This window comes from Martes martes (assembly GCF_963455335.1).
Source record: "Martes martes genome assembly, chromosome: 8".
NCBI lineage: Eukaryota > Metazoa > Chordata > Mammalia > Carnivora > Mustelidae > Martes > Martes martes.
In genome coordinates this window covers 21,166,471-21,186,149 of record NC_137895.1, presented here as the reverse complement: position 1 = coordinate 21,186,149, position 19,679 = coordinate 21,166,471, and the positions used below count along the sequence as shown (strand labels likewise).

The 19,679-nt window shown below is 36.3% G+C and overlaps 1 protein-coding gene across 2 annotated transcripts in view; it reads left to right on the top strand.

The window, feature by feature from the left end:
• Positions 1 to 19,679, top strand: part of SCYL2 (SCY1 like pseudokinase 2) — a 60,565-nt gene that overhangs the window by 11,540 nt on the left and 29,346 nt on the right. For both annotated transcript variants that reach the window (XM_080809922.1, XM_080809921.1), the window contains exons 2-4: positions 3,567 to 3,771; positions 14,281 to 14,438; positions 17,581 to 17,725. In XM_080809922.1, coding sequence (XP_080666048.1) covers positions 3,595 to 3,771; positions 14,281 to 14,438; positions 17,581 to 17,725 — 480 coding nt within the window. In that variant the 5' untranslated portion in view covers positions 3,567 to 3,594. The remainder of the gene's footprint in view (positions 1 to 3,566; positions 3,772 to 14,280; positions 14,439 to 17,580; positions 17,726 to 19,679) is intronic.

The window sequence follows — 19,679 nt, the reverse complement described above, 5'->3', positions numbered from 1 at the left end:
AGAGCCTGATGTGGGGCTCGATCCCAGGACCCCAGGATCATGACCTGAGCCAAAGGCAGAGGCTTTAACCCACTGAGCCACCCAGCCGCCCCTTATTTTATTATTTTTAAAGATTTTTTTATTTATTTGACAGAGAGAGAGCACGGAGAGCACAAGCAGGGGGGAGCTGTAGAGGGAGAGGGAGAAGCAGGTTCCCCACTGAGCAGGGAGCCCGATGTGGGGCTCCATTTCCGGACCCTGGGCTCATGACTTGAGTGAAGGCAAATGCTTAAGCTTAACCAACTGAGCCATCCAGGCACCCGTTACATTTCTTTTTGAAAGTTTTTTTCCCATGGCTCATAGATTTCAAGGTTGATAGATTTTGATTTTTTTTTGTTTTGTTTTTGTTTTGGTACTTTAGAGACCTCCATTCATTTGCCTGACTTGTATAGTTTCTGATGAGACGTCTGGGGGAATTCTTATCTTTTTTTTGTTTATGTATGATTTTCCTGTTTTCCCTGGCTGCTTTTAAGATTTTTCTTTTATGGGGCGCCTGGGTGGCTCAGTGGGTTAAAGCCTCTGCCTTCGGCTCGGGTCATGATCTCAGGGTCCTGGGATCGAGACCCGAGTCGGGCTCTCCTCCTCTCTCTCTGCCTGCCTCTCTGCCTACTTGTGATCTCCATCTGTCAAATAAATAAATAAAATCTTAAAAAAAAAATGGCACATGGTCAGTTCGAAGATATTGACAGAGAAAAAATAATATTAACTCCTATCTTACATCAAACAAAAAAATAATCATTAAAAAAAAAAGATTTTTCTTATAATCACTGACTTTCAGCTACTTGGTATGACATGTCTAAATATGGTTTTCTTTGTGTTTATCCTGCTTGTGGTTTATCGATTTTCTTGACATATTGTATAGTTCTCATCAAACTCAGGAGTATTTAGCCATTATTTTTTCAAATGTTATTTCTTCCTTTTTCTTCTCATTTCTGGGGTCCATTTACATATTTTAGACTGAGATATTGTCCCACAGGTCGCCGAGACTTTGCTCATTTTTTTCCTCCTAGTCTTTTATTCTATCTTCAGGTTTTACTAATTTTTTTTTTTTTTTTAGTAGACTCCATGCCCAGCATGGAGCTCAACATGCAGCTTGAACTCATGACGTGAAATGAAGACCTGAGTGAGTTGGACACTTGACCAACTGATCCACCCAGGTGGATGGTTTTACTAATTTTTTTTCTGCTTTGTCTAATTTGTTAATGATATCCTCTGAATTTGTTTTTAAAGACTTTATTTATTTATTCGACAGACAGAGATCACAAGTAGGCAGGGAGGCAGGCAGAGAGAGGTGGGGGGAAGCAGGCTCCCCGCCAAGGAGAGCCCAATGCAGGGCTCGATCCCAGAACCCTGAGATCACTATTCAAGCTGAAGGCAGAGGCTTAACCCACTGAGCCACCTAGGCGCCCCCTCCTCTGAATTTTTTATTTGAGTTTTTTATTTTTCATCTCTGGAATTTTCATTAGGATTTTTAAAAGGTATTCCATTTTCTTTTATCATGTTCATGCTTTCCTTGAAATACTTAGATATATATTAGCTTTTTAATGTCTTTAATGTCCATAATCTATCATTTTGGAGTATTTATTGATTGATTTTGGTCTTGATTATGAGCACTTGTTCTTGTTTCTTGGCATGTTTAGTAATTATTGACTGCATGCTGAACATTGTGAAAGTTATATTGTTAAATATCTGATTTTTTTAATATTGGGTTTCTTTCTGGTAGGCAGTTAAGTAATTTATGATTAGTTTGATCATTTGAGGCTTGCTTTTAGTTTGTTAGGGCAGCTTTAGAGTACATTTTACTCTAAGAACAGTTTATTCTACTACTATGGCATGGTCCTTGTGGGGTTTCTGCTGAATGATTTTAGTGATCAATGAGGACTCTCTAGTCTAGCTTGTGAGAAGTTAAGTGATTTGTAGCCCAGTGTGAACTTGAACTATTCAGTTAATAGCTCTCTAGTTGGTCCTTGATGACCTGGTTGAGTTTTATACCATGTATGGGCATCTTAGTGTTCAACAAAGCATCAGATTTCTGTGCAAATTTCTGGAGCTCTTTTTCAGCATAGTTCTCTCTCTCTCTGTCTCCCTGATTTTTCCCTCTTCTCCTTGAAATTTGATCCCAGAATTCTTAGCCACCTCTGCATCCTTGAATTCCAATTTGTCTGTTCAACTCTTTAACTCAGCTAGACTGCTGCTTGGAATTCTACTCTCTTCTCTGCTTTGCAGTGTACCTCAAGGCAGAAAGCTGGGGTAATCCTAGGGTTCACCTTGTTAGTTTGCTTTCTCAAGGATTATATGCCTATGCTGTCTGTTCAGTGTCTGAAAATTTGTTTCATATATATTCCAGCTTCTAGTTGTTCAAGGGGAGAGGATACATTTCATTCTTTGTTTCTGCATCATGACCAGAAGTGTGTAAATTTTTTTTTAAATTTTATTTATTTATTTGACAGAAAGAGAGATCACAAGTAGGCAGAGAGGCAGGCAAAGGGAGAAGGGGAAGCAGGTTCCCTGCTGAGCAGAGAGCCCGATGTGGGGTTCGATCCCAGGACCCTGAGATCATGACCTGAGCCGAAAGCAGAGGCTTAACTCACTGAGCCCCTCAGGCACCCCTAGAAGTGTGTAAAATTTTAAACATATTTTATTACCTGTTGCCTGTGCATGTTTTATTGTTCTTTTGCCACCAGTGCTTTTCTTTTAGAAGATATTCTCAAGTGATTTCATAGTTCAATGTTAATTACCTTATTTATTTGTTATTAATATTTTATTTTTTTAAAGTTTATTCATTTTTTTTAAAGTTAATCTCTACACCCAACATGGGGCTTCAATTCAGGACCCCAAGACCAAGAGTGACATACTCTTCTAAGCCAGCCAGGTGCTGCCAATCAATTCACTATTAATTTCTTTACTAGTGAGTAAAAATTTTATAAAATATAACTTTATTGTTGAGTATAGCATTAGCTCCTTTCATTTTTTTTTTTTTAATAAAATTTTATTTATTTGTCAGAGAGAGAGAGAGAGAGCATGTGCATGCTCAAGCAGGCAGAGGGAGAAGCAGGCTCCTGCCAAGCAAGGAGCCCAATGCGGGATTTGATCCCAGGACTCTGGGATCATGATCTGAGCCAAAGGCAGATGCTTAACCTACTGAGCCACCCAGGCATCCCGCTCCTTTCAGGTTTTATATGGTTGTTTTCAGTGTGAGGAAAGATTTAGATCCTCTACACCACTAAAATGTTGAGGGTCCATGTTATATTGTTGAATAACATTTGTGTCAGTGTCCAGTGGGAATGTGTTTTTTCCTGGTCTGTAATAATTGAGGTTGAAAAAAACAGTTTGGTTCCTAGATCTAAATTGGATTTAAGTGTGTTGGGTTCTTTGAAGACAAAACCAACATGTAGCTTTTATCTATATTGGACTGTTTTGTTCACTGTTTGGGGTATATTAAGTTTTTCAGACTAAATAACTAATGTTAAGTGCCTAAACAAGTAAAAACAAATGATCAGTACTTCCCTGTCCCCCTGTGTTTCTAGGTAATTATAGCTACTCAGTATTGCAGCCATGGAGTCGATGCTTAATAAGTTAAAGAGTACTGTTACAAAAGTAACAGCTGATGTCACTAGTGCTGTAATGGGAAATCCTGTCACTAGAGAATTTGATGTTGGTCGACACATTGCCAGTGGTGGCAATGGGCTAGCTTGGAAAATTTTCAATGGCACAAAAAAGTCAACAAAACAGGTAAGTTTCAATTCACAGTCCATTTGGCAAAAACACACATGCTAATAAAGTACCATAATGCATTTTTATGTTACGAAATGCCAAAAGTAATGGGTTCTTCTCATTTTTATCTAACAAAGTCATAAAAAAAAAATGCTTTTAAACATGCCCTGAATCTCCTGGTTACAAATAACTTGTTTGCTATATCATCCTATCTTGTAATTTAATTTTGCTTACTTAATAAAATTAATGTTGAGCAAAGAAGCATATTAGATTTGTATTTTTTAATTTTTAAAAATTTTTTATTTTTAAAGATTTTATTCATTTATTTGTCAGAGAGAGAGGGAGAGTGAACAAGCAGGGGGAATAGTAGGCAGAGGAATAAGCGGACTCCCCACTGAGCAGGGAACTGAACGTGGGACTTGATCCCAGGACCCTGGGATCATTACCTGATCTGAAGGCAGACACTTAACTGACTGTGCCATGCACACATCCCACATATTAGATTTTTATTTTATTATTTTTTATTATTATTTTTAAAAATATTTTATTTATTTATTTGACAGACAGAGATCACAAGTAGGCAGAGAGGCAGGCAGAGAGAGAAGAGGAAGCAGGCTCCCTGTTGAGCAGAGAGCCCGATGCAGGACTCGATCCCAGGACCCTGGGATCATGACCTGAGCCGAAAGCAGAGGCTTTAACCCACTGAGCCACCCAGGTTCCCCCACATATTAGATTTTTAGTGAAGTGTTTCTTTTAGGATAAATACTGTGTTCCTTTTCAAATTTGTCAATAAGTTATTGGCAAAATACTCCATTAAAATTTTCCAACATTAAATACATTCTTATTTAGTGCATTCTTATTCTTTTGTTTTATAGCCTTCTGGAAAATAGACTTCTGTAACATTCTTTTTAGTTTTAATTATCAGAAGGGAGTACATTTGTGGAATAGTAATGTGTTTTACAATATATTGATTTCAAAGTTATTTCAGAACTAACTGTTCTTTCAGTAGAGTCATTTGAATGAGTTGTATTTTTGTTTTTATTTTTTTAATTTGACTTAAGAGACCAACAGATGGTTCTTAGAAATGTGGAGGATTAAAAAAAAAAAAAAAAGAAATGTGGAGGATTGTTAGTGTTAAATTTTACTAACCGTTTTCTATTGGAATTGTTAAAGAACTGAAAAACCTCCAGGTTTAAAACCTCTGTAGAAATAGGGTTCTTTAAAAAGAAAAATCACTGTTTCCAAAAGTACTTTTATTTCTCTACAAGTGAAACATACAGATTATAAAATGTTTCGGATTAATTACACACATTTTCCAGTGACTCTGTCCCAGTCATCCAGTTATGGATATACATTACTTGTGACTTTTCCAAAGTCAGCTTATTTCCCAAACAGGAAGTATATTAAAGATTGAATTGGCTTTGGTTATTCTTTTATGAAGTAGGAATCTTGGTCTTGTGGTAGATTGCTGGTATGTGGTTTGTACCTGACCTGTAAATCTTGTTTTTATTGTCATTTGGTTGGAAGTCTTTAAGTCCAGAGCCAATCTTTATTTTATTTACTTTTTATTTTTATTTTTTTTAAAGATTTTATTTTATTTATTTGACAGACAGAGATCACAAGTAGGCAGAGAGGCAGGCAGAGCGAGAGGAGGAAGCAGGTTCCCCGCTGAGCAGAGAGCCCGATGCAGGGCTTGATCCCAGGACCCTGGGATCATGACCTGAGCCGAAGGCAGAGGCTTTAACCCACTGAGCCACCCAGGTGCCCCCCAATCTTTATTTTAAAGGCTGATTGATTTGTCACTTTTGAACATTCTTTTCTCTCTCAATTCATCAAGAGCTCGAAAAATAAGTGATTTCTTAAGTATTGAATACTTAAAAAGCCATTAATGAGGCCATGAAGTTATGTATAAATGACCAACCTCTAACACTAACTTTTATAATCAATTATATAACGGGAAAATGAAAGAACACCAAATGTACTAAATTTTGCATTATTTATTAAGGATGTAACATAATAGTGTCTTTGGGCTTAGCCAAAAGAGTTCTAGTTATTTGTGTTTATATGAGAAGTCCATATGCAGAAATTCTCTGATAATGTTGAAGCCTCTGTTGCTGTTTATAGAACATGAAAACCAGGCACAAATAATAGGTAATTGATTAGGTATTGCACAATAATATACCATTTCTCAACTGCTGAATGCCAGAATTGGGTTCTCTTAGGAAACTACTATATTTTCCCCCCAAATTTATTGCTTTGTGGAACACGATAGTTTCGTAATATATCCGTGCTCTCTGTGGATACAGTTTTGAATCTTCTTTCTTTGCTTCTTTCAAACCTAAGGTGTCTGACCTGACTATCCTCTCTGGACTACTGGCTGATTCCTTGAGGAATAGCTAAGTCTTTAACCACCTTGGCATTGAAGCCTCATTTTAATTTCTCCCTTACTTGTAGTTTTAATTCTTTTTCCATTACCTCATTTTTTAATAAAAGGGAATTATAGAAGATAGGTAATGTAGAACTGTGCTATCCACTATAGTAACCACAAGCTACATATGCCTATTTAAATTAGTTAAAATTAAATTCATTTCCGTAGGTGCACTAGTCACCAATTCTAGGTTCTTTAGCTCTGTGTGACTAGTATTACCATACTGGACAATGCACATATAGTAACTTTTGATCGTCACTGAAAGTTCTGTAGGACAATACTGATCTTAGAGAAACCAGAGGAAAAGTAATGGAAAAGGATATTCTTCTTCGTCCTTTTTTCCCCTTGTGTAAAGGGACACTGAGGGGGAGGGCGTTTTTCTTAGCCCTCTCAGTCTTTCTTGATATAGCATACAGTGTACTTGATTGCATTTATGTTAATGGCATATTATATGCTCTTAAATTTGACTTTGAGGTAACATCAGGCTAGGGATTTAGGGTTAGGACTGTCTCTCTGTGTACTTTTTTGCTAGGGTTATTTCAAGTTCATGGTAGTACACGATGAATTATAATTTTCAGATCATGTACAACTTTTGCCTTTTTAATGTAAATGTTTGAGACCCTCTTAGAGGAGTGGAGTAGTAATAAAAACACCTACATACAGATGAAAAAAGTGCATATTTATGAAACCTGGAGTGTAGCAAGATAAAAAAAATTGGTAAATAAAAATTTATTTGTGTGCCTGGTAACATTGTTGTATCTGATTGGATATCTGTATTATTATTATTCTGGGTTTATGCTTCCAAAAACCATTTTCTGTTGTTTTTGTTTTTGAGAGACATTCTTTAAAGTAACATCTCCTAATGAGTAATTTATGAATGTACAATTAAGAATTCCCAAGTCTTCAAGAGAAGCTTAAAGTTGATTTTTTTAATAGTTAAATAAGGTGTTTAGGCCAGTTTTGTATACAAAATGAAGATTTTTAAAAGTTATTATTTGGTGGATAAACTTAAAACATATAAACATGTTGAAGTGGATAGATCATTAATTATAGCCTATAAGCATTTGAAGCTACTATTTAGGCTTATGTATTATTTAGTTTCCCTTTTGAGTGTTCATTTAGAAGCAGCTCTTGGTTCCTAACTATTACTCTTCTTAGAATTTCAGTAGAGATGTTATAAGACATTTCAGAATGACATTTAGGGAATAAAAATTGTCTATTTCATTTTTTAAATATAAGCATATTTTTAAGAATGTGTGGAATAGTGCACAGGTTGAGGAATGTTTACCCTGAGTACACCAGTGACCAACATCCAGATTAAGGAAACATTGCTAATATTCATCATGCCTTTTCATAGTCATTACCTCTCCCCACCTTCTCTCTGGTGGTATCTGCTGTCCCGTCCTTTGACTCTTTAGAGTAATTTTTCCTGCTTTTGAACCTTAGTTTGTTTGTATGTTTGTTTGTTTTTGTGTGTGTGTGTTCCCTGTTTGTTTTTGAACTTCATTTAAATGAACTCATAGTATGTGCTGCTGTGTTTGGTTCCTTTTCCTTAAATGTATGTTCATGGGATACATCTGTGTTGCTGAACATAGCAGTTTTTCATTTCATTAAAATATGGGGTACTGGTATGAATATTATTGTACGTGCCTTTGGCATATATGACACATTATCTAGACATGGAATTGCTTAGGTAATAGTGTTTATATTTGTTCAGTGCCAGTTTTTCCAGAGTGGTTGTATAAATGTATACTTCCATCAATAGTTACAGTTTCTCACATTCATGCCAATCTTTTTTATAGTCTTTTTTTTTTTTTAAGGCATTCTGAGCAGAGGGTCTCCTTTTACTTATTTTTAATTTTTTATTGAACTGTAGTTGACACACAATGTTAGATTAGTTAAAGGTTTGCTACATAGTGGTTTGACAAGTCTCCTACATCTTGCTATGGTCACCACAAATGTTAATCTTTCGTCACCACACAACGCTATTATGCCATTGACTGTATTCCCTGTGCTGTACCTTTTATCCCTGTAATTATTCATTCCATAACTGGAAAACTATATCTCCCACTCCCCTTTACCCATTTTGCCCATCTCTCCAACCAATCAGTTTGTTCTGTATTTTTGGGTCTGTTTCTGCTTTATGTTTGTTTATTCATTTGTTTTGTTTTTTTTAGATTCCACATATAAGTAAAATCGTATGGTATTTGTCTTTCCCTGTCTGACTTATTTCCCTTGCCATAATACTTGCTAGGTCCATCCATGTTGTTGCAAATGGCACGATCTCAGGGTCTGTTTAATTTTTGAAAATTCAGTGAATTATTCCTTACTCCTCTACTTCCTAAGCTTTTATAAAATGTCTGGTAGGTAATTAATTGCTGGGCATAGAGTTTATACTGCTGTGTTTCTGTTAGAGCTTTATAAGTGACTTAGTCTTTCTATGGAGTAGTGTGTTTAGGATTAAAATGGTATCTAAACATAGGTATTCTTTTCAAGCATATTCTTATTTCCATTGTAAAGAATATTTACTTTAGAGAAATTTCTGAGATAAACATCCTTAATTGGATTTTCATTAGCTTTTCTAATTTTTAAATTATACTTAATTTAAATAAGCCATTAAATGGAAATTTTTGGCCAAACTATCTATCTGTATATATCAATCATAAATGAGAAATGGTTGCTTTGTATATATGTCCTTTAAAAATTGAAGTACCATCACCTTATCTGTTAGATAGGAATACTGTAACTATCAGGGCTGCTAATGTGTTTAAATAATTTGTAAGAAAAGCAGTACATAAATAGAGTTTCTGTCCCACCTGTATACCTACCTTTTATTTCCTTTAGAGTAGAAGAATAATTCTACATTTTGAAATTTCTTTCAACTCTACTATGTCAAGTTAATAGATTATTTTGGGGGAAGATTTTTTTTAATTTTTAATTTAATTTTATTTTTTAATTTTTTTTGAAAGATTTTATTTATTTATTTGACAGACAGAGATCACAAGTAGGCAGAGAGGCAGGCAGAGAGAGAGAGAGGAGGAAGCAGGCTCCCCGATGAGCAGAGAGCCTGATGCAGGGCTCGATCCCAGGACCCTGGGATCAGGACCTGAGCCGAAGGCAGAGGCCTTAACCCACTGAGCCACCCAGGTGCCCCGGGAAGATTTTTTTTTTAAATAAAAAGAGCGTATGTGTGGGTTTGTTTACTGTCTGAACATTTATTTATTATATTAAGTATTTCTCTTTATCTTGATATAAGATTCTGTTGCCAGGTGACTACTCTTCAAAATGAATTTTTTAAAAAAAGATTTTATTTATTTATTTGACAGAGGGAGAGAGATCACAAGTAGGTAGAGAGGCAGGCAGAGAGAGAGAGGGAAGCAGGCTCTCCACTGAGTAGGGTGCCTGATGTGGGGCTCGATCCCAGGACCCTGGGATCATGACCGGAGCCAAAGGCAGAGGCTTAACCCACTGAGCCACCCAGGTGCCCCCAAAATGAATTTAACTTAACATTTATTAGTACTCTTCTAGTGTCCCATATTTATGATTATTTTTTTAATCTAGTTTTAGAATAGACATTCTCCCCCCCCAATAAATAGGGCAGCTTTAATCTTATTTTGGCTTAAAAGTCACATATGTTGGCCTGTTTCTTTTGCCCTAACTACTGCATAAGCTTTAAAACACCCCTAGTTAAATGGCTGTTCCTATGAGGATAATGAAGATTGATTTTTAAATTTATATAATAAATAACTGATATTCATTATTATAGCCACTCTACCAAATGTAGTCTTGGACATGTCCCTTCCTTACTGCAAAATCTACATTATGTTATCCAAATGCCAGTATTCATGGGTGAAGCTTACTGATATTGTGTAGGCAAAGGCATGATTAAATTATTATGAAAAGCTAAAGTATAATAACAGTTTAAAATAAAAGAAACCATTATGCAAAGCTGAATGTGTTAGTCAAGTTGTTTAGGTCAATAATGATCATAGACATCCTTTAATAATTTTAAGGGGTATAGCTTATTACCTCTCAGTCTTCTCAAACTTAATCTAAATAAAAATTTAGATTTTGTTTTTATTGTTTTAAAAAAGGAACTTTGCCCTGAAATCACCTGAAAAATGAAGAGTGTGATGGTTGGCAGTCATCATTATCAGTCATGAAAAGTCTATAAAATAGAGTTCATGGAGAATATTTGTATCTCAGAAACCATCCCTGGTGGCTTTGAGGGATAGGTTAGTGAAGGTTATGATTACTATTAGGGAATCCTAGACATATTGGTATATATCTACTTAGATTTTTATTACTTAGACTGTTTTGTTTTTCGCAAGAGTTCAACTTTGTAGTAAGCAAAGTAGCTTTAAAAAGTTATAAATTAGACTTCTATCAAAAGGTAGTCTCCATTTTGGCAAGTATTAGTTTTTAGAATAATTTATTTTATAGCCATATTTTTTAAGATTTTATTTATTTATTTGACAGACAGATCACAAGTAGGCAGAGAGGCAGGCAGAGAGAGAAGGGAGGAAGCAGGCTCCCCGCTGAGCAGAGAGCCCGATGCTGGGCTCAATCCCAGGACGCCGGGATCATGACCCGAGCCGAAGGCAGCGGCTTTAACCCACTGAGCCACCCAGGCGCCCCAATAACTCTTTTTTTATTATTATTATTTTTTAAGATTTTATTTATTTATTTGAGAAAGAGAGAGAGAGAGAGAATGAGAGAGAGAGCATGAGAAGAGGGAGGGTCAGAGGGAGAAGCAGACTCCCTGCCGAGCAGGGAGCCCAATGCGGGACTCGATCCTGGGACTCCAGGATCATGACCTGAGCGGAAAGCAGTCGCTTAACCAACTGAGCCACCCAGGCGCCCCCTATTTTATAGCCATTTTTATTTAAAGATAGGTTATTGAGAAAAAATACTTTTTAGTAGATAACTTCCTTTGCCCACGTATTTTATTATTATTATTATTATTTTTAAAGATTTTACTTATTTATTTGCCAGAGAGAGATCACAAGTAGGCAGAGAGGCAGGTGGAGGAGGAGGAAGCAGGCTCCCCGCTGAGCAGAGAGCCCGATGCAGGGCTCGATTCTAGGACCCTGGGATCATGACCTGAGCCGAAGGCAGAGGCTTTAACCCACTGAGTCACCCAGGCGCCCCTGCCAATGTATTTTAAAGACTATGAAGTGAATAAAAGAAAAATAGGGTGCCAAATACTCTTACATTTTGTTTTAGTAATTTTTGTGTAAATAAGAGGCTTCAAATTTAATTAGAATTCACAGTTGACTCTTAAGTGCAAGGTATTTTGGGTAATTGCACTGCCTCAGCTTTTCTGTATATTTCAAAATCTTCATAATAAAGAATCAAAAAAAGGTTTTAATTCAGGATGATAATGGAAAGCTTCCAGTAACTGCTTCCAGTAATTGACCACTAGGCAATAAACATCTGAATGTTGTCTAGGTGTAGATCCTATAATGGATACAGAGACACTTAAGGCATGGTTTCTTCTTCTTCTTCTTTTTTTTTTTTTTTGGCAGTGGGTAGTGGGGGTTATGGTTTCTTTTTTTTAAGAAGCCTGTAATATATATGGGGGTCAGGACTTTGACACAAGCGGTATGTGTTAACAGTGGGTAGTGAAGTGGTAGAAGGAAAACATAAATTAAAACAACCTGAGGGTTTTGAAGGAAGGGGTGGGGGAGCCAGGTGGTGGGTATTAAGGAGGGCACGTATTGCATGGAGCACTGGGTGTGGTGCAAAAAACAATGAATACTCTTACGCTGAAAAGAAATTTAAAAAACAAAAAAAAAGATGATAGTCTGGGGCACCTGGGTGGCTCAGTGGGTTAAAGCCTCTGTCTTCTGCTCGGGTCATGATCCCAGGGTCGTGGGATCGAGACCCAAATCGGGCTTTCTGCTCAGCAGGGAGCCTGCTTTCTCCTCTCTCTCTCTCTCTCTCTCTCTCTCCCCCTGCCTCTCTGCCTCCTTGTGATCTCTGTCTGTCCAATAAATAAATAAAGTCTTTAAAAAAAAAAATAAAAGATGATAGTCTGTTTTGAGATGCAGGCTAAGAGTTTTTAGGAAGTCATTATGAGGTCTGAGGTTAGTCACAACTTTGTTGAAATTGGTTAATTTTAATTAAACTGCAACAAAGAAAACTCTTTTTAAGATGGTTGATAATCTGATCTATGTAGAAATCTTTTATCTTTGACTTAAAATAATAAATAAATATCTGAGAGAGAGAATTTTGTATTGTTTCTTTTTCTTTATGAACTATAGTGTTTTTCTTTAAGAGTGGTGAAATTGCAAGAGCTCAAAAACCATTTCATGTGATCTTTTTTTTAAGGACTCAAAACATCTTGAAAAAATAAACACATTTAAATTAGATGCATTTATAAAATGTGTTGTAGCAAAACACTTACTAAAATAAGATTGTGCACTTTAATAGTGAGATAGGAACTTGAACTTCTAGGTCATTTGTTTTTTAGTTCAAATTAATATTACATTACACTCTTAGCTCTTGATATTCCTGTGTCTCATAGATGATCAAAAGAGCTAAGATTATGGAAAAAAAAAAAAGCAGCTACAATGATATATTTATACATGGGTGTTACTTAAATCTCTCAATGATTGTTTTCCTGAAGACATATATTATGTTTTACTGGGGTGCTCTGTATTTATTGTCCCTGTATTATTTCTGGGGAGACAGCATGGTGTATTGGCTAAGCCTGTGGTCCTCAGTTAAAATGATTGGATTTGAATCTTGATCTCACCAGTTGTGGGATTTTAGATAATACATATACCTTTTCCACAGTATCCTCATCTCTGTATTAAGGTCACAACTTATCTTGTAGGATTGGTATGAGGAATGAAATGATTCCTTAAAATTTTACAAGTGATTTGGGAATGGGATGTTCAAGTTGAGTTATTAAATAGTCCCTTTGTTATCTTTCACTTTTCAGAGACTTAATCCTCTAAAATCCTGAACTTACTTAAATACATATAAGGAGCTCCAACTTAAAACAGGTTGTGTTTGAGAAATGTATTGGTTTGGGATTCTGCAGTGAATCTCTGTTAGGTAATTAGGTAGCCAGACTAACTTGTGAAAAACAATCCAAATTTAGCACAGAAATAATAAGAGAACAATAAAGTGGAAAAATACTGTCTTGGATATTGATAGTTGAGTAGTAGTAGGTTTGAATTAGAGGCTTTTGAAACATACTTTTATAAAAATTCATACTTTCATAAAAAGTCATTCAGAATCTTTCAAGGAAGTTTGGAAGGCTAGCACTGATTCTTTGTTAATTTTGCTTCTAGCTTTATCATTTTTCTTTCCATTTATAATGGAAATCTAGCATCAGTGATGTGTTCCACATACATCAACTATCAATGCAGCTATTTTTTGATTGATTTATTAAGATTGGGTAACTGGACAGGAACTATTTTTCCTTGGGTAACAGAGAAAATGAAAGGAAGTACATAGTAAGGAGGATGTGTGCTTTGATAAATAAGTGTGAATGATTCTTAAAGAGAGAACAGTGGGAGAGCAGCTTCTGTTACTGGTACCATTCATTACCAGTTACTGCCCATAAGAGAGGGATAGGCTTGAAGGAAAGAGTGAGTATAGCTTATTCATATGTAGAAGTTGCTTACAACATGGGCTTTTGTATAAATAGGCACTCCTTGACATACACAACTTTTCTTTCAAAAAATGATTCAAGATTTTGTAGGGTAGGGTTATCAGGTTATCCAGGGTTATCATTATGAATAACATTTTGAATTTTTAAACATTTTAACTTTTATTTGAATTCTGGTTAAATAAGAGATTACTACATAGGGTACGGCACATTACATACATCTTGTGTGTATCAGAGTTCAAAGATGGAGATTTTCCTATGTTCTCCTTAGATAGGGCTCTAGGTCTCATACTCTTAAAAATATTTAGATTTACTAATCATGAAGAAACCAACTTTTTGATATCAGAAAAGTATTACAATGGTACTATAATTTCCATGACATTAGATTTTAGTTGTAGACTGTTGTGACACTTGAATAAAATTTTCTTACTTTTGTATATTTTGATTAAAATTAGATGCACAATTCTTTCATTAGGAAGTGGCTGTTTTTGTCTTTGATAAAAAGCTGATTGACAAATATCAAAAATTTGAAAAGGATCAAATCATTGATTCTCTAAAACGAGGAGTCCAGCAGTTAACTCGACTACGACACCCTCGACTTCTTACTGTCCAGCATCCTTTAGAAGAATCCAGGTAAGTTTTTATAAAGACTTACATAAAAGACTTGTTGAACAAATAGTTAATAATTTTATGTTTAAGTTCTGTCTGTGGAGCATGCAATTTCCTTCAGCCAGGATGCTTTTATCTTTTTGTGTATTGGATTTCTGTATCATTCTTATTTTGAAATCTTCAGTAACCCACTGTCACTTATCCTTCTCCCACAAGAGCACAAGTTACTTTCTTTCAACCTAAAAGAAAAAAAAAAAATTACCGTGAAAACTGTATTAAATGCTTTACATTTGCTTAACTCATTCAGTTCTCACAATTACATGGGAGAACTAAGGATCAGAGACATTACTTAAGTCACATAGTTATGACACCTTGATTCCTGAGCCCTTGTTTTTTTTATTCCAGTATATCATGGTGTTCCTACTCAGAAATATGACCATAAATCTCTTATGATGTTAATATTTTTTTGCTCTTCTTTTCGTGAATAAACCCAAAAGAAGAGTATAGTTGTTGACTCTTATGTAACATTCATTATTGTGAACTCTGCCCGGAAGTGGATACGTTTTGTTTGCTACACTTGTTCTGAGCTTTTCAAACAATGCTGTTTCCTCTGCAGTGTTTTCGTTCAGTGTCTACAATGTCACCTATCAGAATCCTACCCATCTTTGTTATTTTAACTTGTATCAATGTGTCTTATAGTTCCTTATTACTTTTCAAGTCTCTTGAGGGGAGAAGCTGTCCCTACAACTTCTTTTATAGTAATTTAAATATTATAGAACTAGGGATTCATTGGCAATCATTAAGAGAGACAATTCAAATATTACTTTAAGGCATTTTCATTATTAAGTTGTAAACTTATAAAATTAATAGAAGTAGGACAACTATAGGGAAGGAAAAAATGACTTCTACTTTTTAATGAGTTAATAATGTAGAAATAATACCGGAATTCTCCAAAAGAAATGTGCTGTAGTAAAGTCATCCAGGTGAAAGGTCAGAGTTGGTGATGTGTATTGAGGGTAACATGGAGGCAGTAATCAAAACCATGAAAAAAAAGAGTTTTGCAAGAGCATGAGTCGAAAGAACAGAGTACTGTGGAAGAACTTGAAATGTAGAGGGAAAAGAAGAGTCAGGGAAAGAAACCAGCGATCACTGTTACATGGCAGGAGAAGAATAGGCAGCTGAATGGCATGGAAGCTAAAGGAGGAGAAGGGACCCACTAACACTGAGGACCACTGAGGAAAAAGAAAATAAGGACTGAGAAGAGTTCATTACATTTGACTAGTGAGAGGTTGTTATTGATCTTAATAATATCAGTAGTAGGATGGTGGTTTGGAAGCTAGAAAATAGATACCGAGGAGACTAGCAGAGAAGACTTCATTATGTGAATAAAGTCCCAGAGGAGGAAATTATAGGATGATAGTTTAATCACTAATATACTGAGGTGAAGTTTAGGGAAATGAGGTCATTCATGTTAGATGAACTTTATGCTTTTTTTAAGTAGAAAGTGGATAATAGGTGATTAGTGGGTAAAGGGGGGCCATGGAATGAGGAGCTAGGAAGAGGACTATAAAGGAATGCTCTTGAATGTTGAAAAAAGAGCAAGGTTAAAGTATACTATGTGACTTAACACTGTGAATTTAAAAAGGCGTGGACTTTCTATTCTTTCCTTGTGCTTATGACGTAAGCAAGAGAGTAAAAAAACTTGTAGTGGTTATTACAGGGTTAGTAGGGGTTTGCTTGGTAAAGGATAATTAGGGTGATGTTTATTGTGATAGTTGGGAGAAAAAGGAATTAAATACATATGGTCAGGACTGAATACTTGGAATTTTGTTAATAAAGGTGTTGGGGAGCTAGATTTGGTGGAGGTAGTAAAGGGGTAGGAGATAATGGCTAGTAAGTAGCTGTGGTTGGGGAAGTGGTTCTTGAGAAGAGGATATAGCCCTTCTGGTATGTGACTGTAATGGTGATGGGAGTGAATATTCATGAAAGATAAGAGGACTTCCAGCTGGAGGAGTGATAATATGGATAGTGATGTGGCCAAGGATGGTGTTGGGATCAGTACAGAGAGGAAAAACTAGGAGTAGCTCAAATACGTGAGTCTTGGGAATTACAGAGTACAGTAGAAAATTCAGAGTATTTGATCAGTTTTCCTCCAGTACAGTTCAGCAAATGGAAACCTGGTGTCCACTGTGTTTATGAGCTTGGTGAGGGAGTAAAGAACAAGGTAGCATCTTTGTTGATGACTGAGCAGGTGTAATAACTCTCCCTAAGCCTAAGCAGCTCTGTCTTAATCTTTCATGTATATTAAGCTTCTGCATATGCTTTCATTTGAAAACTGGGTTCAAGGTAAAAGAAAAGTTACAGGTATAGTGGACAGATGAAACAGCAAAAGGTATACTTGCTATTAAACAGTTACAGTCCTGGTGCAGGGGGTTGGCCTAGCTTTGTTACCACAGTACCTTGTATGTAGTTCATTGCCAGAGCCTAAATAAGCCCAAAGCATAAAATGTTAGGACTTGAATCTCAAACACTTGGTAATAATAATAGCAGCAGTAAAGATTTATTAAGTTTCCATGCTAGTGACTCTGCTATATGTACCTTACATTCATTATCTCCTTTGATGTTCACAGTTACCCTTCAGGGTGGTTTTTTATCACCATTTTACAAATGGGCAAAGTGAGGCTCAGAGCCAAGTGTCCGACTCACCTAGTCAGGGAATAGGGATGGTGGGACTTGAAGTTAGGTATTTGTCTTCAAAGCCCGAGTTCTTTATGAGTAAAGCCTATTCAATGTCGATATCTAACATTTTCTGAATTTCTAAATATTCTTATACATCAAAGAGCAGTAACTTAAAAATATAAAAATTGTGACACCTTTTAACATTATATTTAAAAAAAGGTAAAGCAAAGCTGCTCTGATTGAAGTAGTTACAGGGGACCTAGTGCTGTGCTCTGTGCCTCTCTCTGACTCCTCTTGCTCCAGAGGGGTCTGGGAAATCCGCTGGTTCCTTTGAGTACATTCTGAAAATGGTGGTTTAAATGTTACATTGATGATGAAAACAAATCTAAGTCTACCTTCTTGTTGACTATGAATATTTTATGTATATTTGATTTTGATAATGTGGAAAAAAATGACGGTAAATAACTCTTTTTCTTTTTTAAAACAGGGATTGCTTAGCATTTTGTACAGAACCAGTTTTTGCCAGTTTAGCCAATGTTTTAGGTAACTGGGAAAATCTACCTTCCCCTGTATCTCCAGACATTAAGGATTATAACCTTTATGATGTAGAAACTAAATATGGTTTGCTACAGGTATGTATTTTTATTTACCATGTGAAAAGAGTCTTATCCTTCAAAATTGTTTTTGGCTATTTAAAACTTATTAGCAATATCAACTGTTTTATGTAAACCTTTGGATCCTCTCAGTAATTTAAAAATTATTTCTATGCTCTGCAGTTTTTCTACAGTTTATTGTTAGGTTTAAATTATATTTTAAATTTATGAAACATAACATTGCCCCAATAACGGGTCCGTGATTAAAGGAGCGAGACTGATACAAAGCGAAGGTCAAGCAAAGCTTTATTTCGCAACAAGCATCAAGAATCTAACCGAACGTTCGGGGCCGCACCTCGTACAAGAGAGGGCGACCCTTCTCTGTTTCACAGTCTAGTTTTTAAGGGCAAAGGCCATGCGGTCGGGCCTGGCCACGCACAGGTGACCAATGAGATTGTAACACACACAGGAAACTCCACAGTGATGCTGGGTGACCAATTGAATTATAATTCACTCTAGTAGACATTTGAATCAGCCTATTACATCTTGATTAGGATTGGCGCCAAAAGGGTTCCCAAAGGGCGGGGGCCCATACTCCTTGGTAGCTAGGGAGACAGTATGCAACCCCCTACTGATCAGATGTCTCCACCTGGCCTGACCCACCTTTGTATCTGGGCATTGTTACCTGGAGCTGGTTTCCGGGACCGCCTTTAAGTGAATCCCCTGGGGGAAGGGGAGCAAGGACAGTTCAAGGGCTAAGCAACAAGGTTTTGTTTAACCTCAATGAAAGCCTCTTGACAAAATATAAACATAAAATAGGTCCTTACAATTGGTAACCTTTGTAGAAGGGTACTTACTGGTTGATGGGTTGGTTCCCTTTTGAGTTCTTTGAGTGAATGCATTTCATAAAATATTAAGTTGAAATACTAATGTATTTAATAAAAAATAAAAATTACATCTTTAAAGAAATTATTTAATAGGTATCAGATCTTGTTAGACTTTTCATATATGTCCACTTTTTCTTTCTCTCTCTCTTTTTTTAAATTTATTTGACAGACAGAGATCACAAGTAGGCAGAGAGGCAGGCAGAGAGAGGGAGGGGAGAGGTGGGGGGAGGGTGGAGCAGGCTCCCCACCTAGCAGAGAGCCCAATGTGGCCTGGATCCCAGGACCTTGAGATCATGACCTGAGCTGAAGGCAGAGGCTTTAACCCACTGAACCACCCAGGCGCCCTGTGTCCACTTTTTCTGATTTTCCTTTTCCTGCCTATCAAAATATCTTCAGCTCTATAGAGTAAATTCATACAGTAGATTCTCAGTTCCACTGGGGACAGAGATAATTTTGTCTGTTGTTTTTCAACAGCTTTGTTAAGTTAATTAACATACAATAAACTTCACATACAATAAACTTAGGGTTGATTATTTGTTTTTTTGGTTAAGTTTGAGAAGGTCTTTATAGAACTTGGATACTAGCCCTTTATCTGTAGTGTCATTTGCAAATATCTTCTGTCATTCTGTGGGTTGCCTCTTTGTTTTGTTGATGGTTTCCTTTGCTGTACAGAAGCTTTTTATCTTGATGAAGTCCCAAAAGTTCATTTTTGCCTTTGTTTCTGTTGCCTTTGGAGACGTGTCTAGCAGGAAATTGCTGTGGCCGAGGTCAGCAAGGTTGCTGCCTCTTTTCTCCTCTAGGATTTTGATGGATCCCTATCACACATTTAGGTCTTCTGTTCTTTCAGAGTCTATTTTTGTGTATGGTGTAAGGAAATGGTTCAGTTTCATTCTTCTGCATATGGCTGTCCAATTTTCCCAACATCATTTGTTGAAGATACTGTCTTTTCTACTTTGGATATTCTTTCCTGCTTTGTCAAAGATTAGTTGACCACAGAGTTGAGGATCCACTTCTGGGTTCTCTATTCTGTTCCATTGATCTGTGTGTCTGTTTTGTGCTGGTACTATGCTGTTTTGGTGATTACGGTTTTGTAATAGAGCTTGAAA